The sequence below is a fragment of the Marmota marmota genome, unplaced genomic scaffold (genome assembly GCF_001458135.2).
Source record: "Marmota marmota marmota unplaced genomic scaffold, marMar, whole genome shotgun sequence".
NCBI classification, from domain to species: Eukaryota; Metazoa; Chordata; class Mammalia; order Rodentia; family Sciuridae; genus Marmota; species Marmota marmota.
Window position 1 is genome coordinate 57,620,078 of NW_026000174.1, and position 8,982 is coordinate 57,629,059.

At 34.0% G+C, this 8,982-nt stretch overlaps 1 protein-coding gene across 1 annotated transcript; it reads right to left on the reverse strand.

Moving 5' to 3' along the window:
• Nucleotides 1–1,598: 1,598 nt before the first annotated feature.
• Nucleotides 1,599–3,575, reverse strand: LOC107134941 (olfactory receptor 4C11-like). The gene has a single exon (XM_015476936.2). The coding sequence runs from the start codon at nt 2,988–2,990 to the stop codon at nt 1,923–1,925; it is 1,068 nt and encodes a 355-aa protein (XP_015332422.2). The 5' UTR covers nt 2,991–3,575; the 3' UTR covers nt 1,599–1,922.
• Nucleotides 3,576–8,982: the final 5,407 nt, after the last annotated feature.

Below are 8,982 nucleotides of genomic sequence, written 5' to 3' on the forward strand. Positions count from 1 at the left end.
AGGAGTAAGAGTGAGGCAGGAAAAGTTAGGCAGCAGCTGTGAAGGCACTAATAAGTCTACAGAGGAAGATGTCACAGAAATGTGACATTCAGATGAGAGCCATCAACACAGAGATAGTGCATGAAGCCTTATGAACCCTCATTTTAAATGTGGGAACTTTAATATACAGGATGGAAATGCTTCTCTGAGGTATTGTTGCCTTCAACACAGCTTCAGAATAATCTCAGCTAATCTTAATTAATCCAGGAAGGAGGAGCTTCCCAATCATCCCACAAATGTTTGTGCTAAAAGCAGCTTATCCAAATATCAGGAAACCTCCTCTGTTGTGTCATTTCAATTACTACGTCTTCTTTCTCCTGTTTTCAACTCCTAAGCTTCCCTTCTATTTATATCATAAAACTAAACCTTGGCAAGGCAAGCGGTTTGCTGATAGTCAATGTCATAATCCAAAAATTGCTGCCTGCTGTCAATAAAATTTGGACTTTGAGGTTTTCCAGCAAATAATACATAAATCTTCCAAACTTCTATTAATGGAGTTTGAATATCCATGAGGAAGCATGTCATGATTCATGGGAAGAATCCCAAAGTGGTACTGTGTAGGTTCATCTGCTACAGTTTAGGGGACAGTTCTCAGATTTGTAGGAAAGCACTTATTTTCATTCTGGCTCCCCAAAATGGCCTTTTATTGTCCAGACATGATTGAACTGATTATTTTTGTCTAAACCCAGTTGAAAGTATCTGAACCAAAATGTTTATTGAATGAGAAACTACAAAATATGTAAATTAATGCACCAAATGTTTATTCTGGCCATTAGTAACTATCCTTCTCTCTCTAGATGAATGTTCATAGGAAGCCCAATTACTATATGAAACTGACTTCATACCAGCAGAATTTGACAAACAGGCATTATTGGCTATGGGCTTCAGTAAACAGTTTGAAATGTTCATTCTGAAATGATATGTCTGCCAGTCATACTGACCAAAGGGAAACATTTTTCTTGCACTAGGACTGTACCTCAGAACTAATCCAAATTGTGCTCCCATGATGTACTTTGTGTGGTATTTTAAAGTGGACATCTTACTCTTTGGATTAATAATAATGACACCAGCTCTTTTTCTCTACTGTGACTCTTTTTATAATTATACATCATTTGTGATAGTGGTAGTTTTTATGACTCAAAATTTTACAAAAGATTCTCAATTCATCAACCAAAAAATATGGGCAGTGAAGATTAGTTATAAAAAAAATCACCATAAATAATAGAAATCATGGTTCAATACTCAATGTGTGCCTTATAACAAGTTTTAATTTTATTTGAATGGAACATGTTGTCAGTCTATATATCTTCATGAGAGGAATAAAAGATCATTTTTTAAAGTTTTTTACAAAAATAATGAAGTATCAAATAGGTGTCAACTATACAATACTTAAGATCCTTGGGGAACATACATTTCTTGGAGTAACTTTGGTTATTGACTGTTAAGCCACATAATATATGACACAGATTTAAGAGTATCAGATCTCATTTCCCCCTCCAAAAAAAGAATGTTAAAAATAGATGTTCAGAAAGAAAATAAAGAAGAAAATCCCAATTACAATAGTGTGTTAAAGAAATAAAATTATAGAAACAACAAGATCTGGCTCATAAAGCTTCAAAAAGGCGGGGGAATCAATTCAGAGAGCAAAAGTCAGAGGGCTGGTGCACCTCAAATATGGCTGCACTTGGTAGTCTGTCATTTTAAGTAATATTGTCCTAAAATAAAATGGGTACATGCTCATTCTGCCTATTTTGCCAAATATCCTACTGGAATAGAATTATACAATAACATTGGGATGAGGACTTTATTCTTCTCCATTGTGCAATTTTACGTAAGTTATTGTAGAATTCTACAATAAGTCTTCCATTTTTGGCTGCCTTGAGTCACAGTTTGTTGAACCACAACTTTCTGATGGCATTTTTGACTTCTGCATTCCTCAGAGTGTAAATCAGAGGATTGAGCAAGGGTGTTCCAATTGTATAAAAGACAGCCACCATCTTGTCCATTGGAAATGTGATTGGAGGGCGAGTGTATGTGAATATACATGGAACAAAGAATAAGATGATCACAATGATGTGGGAGGTGCACGTAGAGAGGGCTTTCCTTCTTCCTTCGGCACTCTTATTGCTTAGAGAGTGTAAAATGAAAGTGTAGGAGATAAGAAGGATTATGAAACTCACCATGCATATGGCCCCACTATTAAACACTATGAGTAGATTGATGACATAAGTGTCCATACAGGCAAGTTTCAACAAAGGTTGCAAATCACAGAAGTAGTGATCAATCACATTGGGGCCACAAAAGGGTAACTTCAAAGCCAGGAAAATCTGTGCTGAAGAATGAATACAAGAACCAACCCAGGCCAGAATCACCAATGCACCACAGACCTGTTGGTTCATGATGATTGTATATCGCAGGGGCTTACAAATGGCCACATAGCGATCAAAGGACATGAGGATGAGAACCAAGGTTGCCATGCAGCCAAAAAAGTGAACAACAAAGATCTGTGTCATGCACTCATTGTAAGAGATGACTTTGTTCCCAGATATAGCATTGATAATCAATCTGGGGGCTGTACTTGTTGAAAAGCAGGAATCAGCCAAGGATAAGTAGAAAAGGAAGAAGTACATGGGACTCCCAAGTGTCCGGCTGAACCGAATGGTTATCAAAATGAGTGAGTTTGCCAACAGAGTTGCAAGATAGAGAAACAAGAAGACCACAAACACTATTTTCTCCTTTAGAATATCCTGTGTTAACTCAAATAGAATGAACTCATTCACACTGTGATTCAGCTCCATGGGTAGAGTGAGTAGATAAAAGACACAGCTGAGAAATGATTTATCTGCAAATAAAATTGATACAATGATAATTTGGCAGTAGATGTGAACTGTACTCAATGAGAACTTTGTAGTTTCAAACAACATAATACAGTGATTCTCCCATTTTTTCATGTATTATAAAGAGTAGGATTTTTTTTTAATTGAATCCCTTACTTTAACCATAGGCATTGATGCAAGCTCTTCTTAGGTGGGACAAAGAATATTTGGGGGGGGAAGAAGAAAACCTACAAGTGATTGCGCTCTCTGCCAGTCTGAGAACTAATGACTATGTAATAGCGCCTTACTTGTGTCATCTTAATGTCTTAAAATTTTCATTTCTATAAAAATTAAAGATTTTAATGGACACATATTTGTACACAAATGCGTATGATATATATGTGTAAATACTGGGAATGCGTCTCAATTATGGAAACTAAATAATATCAAAGTGTACATTGGGGATGTCCTCTTGAGAAAACATGTTTTTTGATATGGACCTCAGTTTTTGCCCATTTTTCCTCTTCAATGTCTTGACCAAATTATGTTTTCATATGAAATTATTTCTTCAACTTTTGAGTTACCCCAGTCCTAATTTTAGTTTCATTTTCAGTCAGCACACATATGAGAATATGATATATGAATAAATCATTAAGGTTGAAATTATTAAGGAAAGTTACTATATATTTAAAACAATCTACTACACATGTTGGATATATGATATTGAGTCTCACACCGTAAATTTGATGTGCCACTCTGCCTAGAACCTGAATAAGGACTTTACTTATAAATGACTTTTCCTAACATATTTATCAGAATTTTTTTTGCATTTGACCATTTTTGTTTCTTCCAAATCATAATTCTAAAGTTATATTGCAAAATTTCACTATATGAATAATCCCCATTATTTTGCTCTATCCTGCTTTATATGCCCACATATTTATACAATTTAAATCATCCTATAATACTTTATTTTCTAGTTTTCACAGAGTATTCACAATACAATTATCCCTTTTTTGATTATACATTAACATTTGAAATTTCACAACATAAATTTTACTATTCAATTTTAACATTGTTTTTATATTTTAACTCTCATATATAAACATTTGACCAAATCTCTTCTTATTTATATACTTTATTTTTAATAATTTCATCAATATATATTACAAACTTCTGAGGCATAAAATGTATAAATTTTCATAATTACTGATAATCATTGTCTAATGCCTTTCCAATTTTGTTGTATTAATATTTATTAGAAATACTTTCATCATGGTATAGGAGTATTTTCACAATAAAATATCCAAAGTTTACATTGAATTACAAAATTCATAATTTTCCGTCTCACTCTCCAGAGGTAACATACCATTCCTTATGTATTCTCCTAGATTTTTTATAGTTATATATGTATATGTATATGTGTGTGTGCATGTATATATATATATATATTTGGCTAAATATCCCTTTTATGAACACATTGGATCATTATTTACCATAGTTTATATAACTGTAGCAAAATAGCATTTTTTAAAAATAAAATTCTAAAATTAAGCATTATCTTATTTGGTTGGCTAATAGAATGAAAATTAGAATAAACATTTATTTGTTTACTGAGGACAGTATGATATTTTTGTATATTTTCATTTCTTATATTTCATATGTCTGAATTATGTATGTCTTTTAAAATTGTTTTTGATATCTTGCTTTGAGCTCTTTCCTGTTTTGAATGTTATACCATTGAATCTATGAATTTTCCCCTTTACGATTTAACAAGTTATCTAACTTTGAGAGTTATCATCTTTATTCTGTCTCATAATATTCCTAGCACTTATTTTAGTATGAATTTTGAGGTAGTCTACCTGTGTCTGATTAATTGCCAGTCCATCAATGAATTAAAGAGCACTATCACATCTGTCACCAGACCCCCTCAGATCTGCAGCCACTATAGTAGGGCATGGGAAGATGTTCTCAAGCACTTTGCCATCATGATGGAGGGATTACACACTTCCAGATAAGATAAATAATTACATAAAAATTACACACAGCTTTATGCAATTCTATTAAATATCCCTTTCCCAAGTCTAAGTAGCCTTAGAGAATGAGTTAATTGGGTAGTAAAATTTCAAACATTAGAAATAGTGGTAAAGCTTTGTCTTAAAAATCTATGTTCTCATTCAATATAAAGGCTGTTAGAAAGTCCTGGGGAAATGGTGGACAACCACGCTGTCCAGGCCATGCTATTTTGGTTTATTTTAAATAAGAGGAAAAAAAAAAGATTTGGAAGGCAGCACTTTGACAGGCTGTGTGCATAAGCTCAGATCAATACTGCCTCAGGTTTTTTATTGAAACCAGTCATTATTTCATAAAACTCCTGAACTATCCTTCCTCTCTGATAATACCTTTGGGGTATTACCACAGTAGTGGAGCATACCATTTACTCTTCTTTAATTTTAATTTTTTATTTCTACCCATTAAAATTTTAACAAGTTTAAATCATATCTGGACCCAAGACCCTTCTTTATTTTTGTCTAGAAATAAACATCTACCTCTATTCCCTTTGCTTTGATATTACTATTCACTTGTGTTGATGTGAATAAAATACCTCATATTACCTATTTTCCTTGTTTCATTACCTTATAGCTTAAACAGAGATTCACTTATGTTATTTCCTTTGACACGAACATTTTCTTGCAAGAAAAGTATGTCCATTAGCCTTGTTATTTTCTGGGTATGAAATGTGACCTGTAACCCAGAGAGTTTTATTGAGGTAAAACAATAATGAAATGCTGCTACTAAATAGCTATTCTCTTTCCCATCCACCTTACCTGTCATATAAAACAGCAAATCCCAAGCATTCATGTCATTGTATCCTCAAAAAAGAGAAAACTTGAGCTGTCAGAAGATGCCAGTTAATTTTTAAAAAATTTTTCTGACTTGATCCCAAAGTCAAGTTCTGCAAATTCATGATGAAAAAAATATCAAAATACAAATTAGATAGCTAATGAATGATAGTGAAAGGGAAAAGGGCAGAGACTCAATGAATTAGAGTAGGAGACAGGAGACTGATAGTGAACAGACAGCCGCAGAGTTGTGAGGTAGGAGAAAGAAGATCTGGAGAGGGGAGGTAAAAGGGGTTTGTGACCCAAAATTTCACCATAAATCTCAGCCTCTTTCTCTCCAACCCACTTGATCCCAAATCAGGGAGGTAAGGTGTGGTCCATTTTGAACAAGGATGACCAAGTTTCCTGAAACTCCAAGTGTATGGAGAGTGGAGTCCTATTACATACTTTGTTCCAGAAACCACACCACTGACATTAAACTCTTCAAGTGAGATGATCCCAAGATCAAAAGTTCTGCCATGCTGGGCTCAATGTTATGGTGCTATATAATTCCACCCTCTGTGAGCAGAGAGTTGCTGAAGAAATAGTCTATGTTCCTGCTGAAGCTAGGAAGGTTTTTAAGAACCCTGGAACACCATCAACCTTGTTTGGGAAAATACTCTCTAGAAGTTCTACCTTTCATAGAAGACACAGCATTCCTGACAGTCTTGAGAAGGCAATGTGAAGAGAGCATTTCAGATAGATTAAAATCCTTACCTTTTTTTCTGTTAAGCAAACAGATGCTTTCCAAAGAACTTCACTTTTCATTTACAGGAAGCTGAATCACATGAAGCCTGGGTACAGCTTTCTATCATAGAAGTTATGGGATGTGGAGAGAGTATGTGGATAAGGGACTCTACATGTGGACATATTACACGTGGTTCCTCCCAAAGCCCTGTGTCAGATGAAAACAACAATTTCTACACTGGAGCATTGAAGAAAGTTGTAAAACATAGAGGAAGTTTCTTAATTTGTCTCTTGAAAACAGGATGAGAGAAACTACCCCTGTGCTCTGAGAAACCCTCTGAAACCAGCTATTTTTTTTTTTTTACCAGTTTGTCCTTGGTAAAAGTGTAAGTAAACACATTTCTTTTTATTACACTGGAAATTTATAGTAATTCCACAAAGGTTTTAGATGTGTAAGGCTTTTATCCTCAGGAGCTCTAAGAAAGCCCTACTCCCAAGGAGTCCCAAAGGATGTCAGTGAGTTACCTTGTTGACTGTAGAAGGCAGGCACTGTAGAAAAGTAGTTAAATTTCAACTTGATATGAATTGCAACTGAGAAAACAATGCTCAACTTTTTTATGATTGTCTTAAGTTAGTCTCTTTTGGAAAAATGAAATTCATTGAAGCCAGTTAGATGTTGGTGGACATGAGACCTGGCCCCAACACATCCACTATCTAAATTTAATTAACTACATTAATAGTTTCAATTTCAAATTTTATCTTTTGTAAAGGTCAACTAACAATAATATTATTTTCCCCATTTCTCATCCCATCTATATTTTAAGCCAGTGTAGAGAGAAAAAAGGGATGAGAATTGTTGAATACTTTTCTTATGCATTTTTCTCTTATTTCTAAAGATATATTCTCTTCTACACAAGGAAGAAAAACAGGTCTTTTAATTTGAATGTAATCATAAACTATTAAAGTTGGGACATTATGGAATTACTTTCCTAAGGTGGATGGAGACAAGGATTTTCTACCTTGTTATGCCATTGCCTTTGAGATTGCTATTATGAGGTTTACACCAGAAATCCAGAGTGAAGGTAGTAGAAAGAAGCAGGAGACAGATTGCAAAACACTTCACACTTTAGCTCATGTGTCTGAGCACCAACCAGCAAGCAAGTGTCTGAGAGAAACGTCTTAGGGAAAAGGATGCTGCCAACCTGGACTTTTTTTTTTAATTACAAACAGGCTGGAAGAATTTTTAGAATATTTTTTGTTGTGTCACTTAAAGCTTTTAGACCACAGCTTCTGCACCAGTTTAATGGGTGTCTGAAGACAAATTTATAATTTTATCATTTTCTACTATACAATTTTATAAAGACTTAAAGATATAACATAAAACTAGTAATCTCTGACTCAGAAAAGGTGCAGAATAAATTATTTTGTTCTTATCAATCCTTCTTCAACATGAGGAATTGAGGTGAAAAAGTGAGAGAAGACTCACTCAAGGTGAAAAAAACCCATTAATAACAAAACATGCTTAGAATCTGAATCTCACAACTCTGAGTCTAAAGCATTTTTTTAAATTATTATTATTTCAATAACGTATCAATATTAATGGCATAAGGTTTCTTGTCTGGCAAAACAAAATCAGTCAATTAGGCAAGAGCCTGGGTCAATGATCTCACCAAGGCCCTTCAATCTCTGAGCGAATTCTGTGAAGACTCTAAATATTTCTTGTGGAGAGAAAGGTTGAGGTACCTAACGACTCCACATAAAGCCAAACCAGGGTACCCAAGGTTTGTCTGAGGGCAGTGAACTCTGGTCATTCAGTCATGAAAACTATGCAATTCAGTATAGATGACAACTGATGCTTGTACTCTTTTGTATTATTATGATTATGTTATTATTATTTGGTACTAGGGATTAAATGCAGGTGTGTCTCTTTACCTCTGAGCCACACCCCTAGCCATTTTTTTTATTGCAAGTTTTATTTTTAAACAACATCTCACTAAATTGCTGAGACTGGCCTTGAACTTGGCCTCCTTCCTCAGATTCCCAAGCCACTGAGTTTACAGGTGTGTGCCACCATGCCCAGCACTCTTGTCTTTTGATCCATGTGTATCTCATGTAAAATCTCAGAGTGAATTAGGACCTTACTTTAAAATTCATTCACTTAAAGTTATATTTTACTAAAGTTAGTGTTCCAATGAATAATAAAGAAATTATTCAGATCAAACCTAATCAATAAAATGGAAGTTTGAAGCAATATATTATTTTACTGCGATATGAAATAGCTAAAGATCACTGAGAAAAACTTTTTTTTTTCAAGTGATGAATGGAGAATGAAAAAATATTATAGAAAATAATTTAACATAGAGGAAATAACTAAAAGTAGAATTTATTTGAAATATCCCCTTCTAAACTATGTCAAAGGGTGAATTGTAGCTTGTATCAACATCTGCATGATAATGCCAGCAATGTATATATTCACTTTGCAAACATTTCATTAGGTTAATATTAGAGATGGATTAAACTTTACTAAGTAAAGATATATCATCCATTCATTCAGTCAA

Bases quoted from the DNA above. Each gene is read 5' to 3' on its own strand.
- LOC107134941 (XM_015476936.2), bottom strand. From the start codon at position 2,990: ATGAAAAAATGGGAGAATCACTGTATTATGTTGTTTGAAACTACAAAG.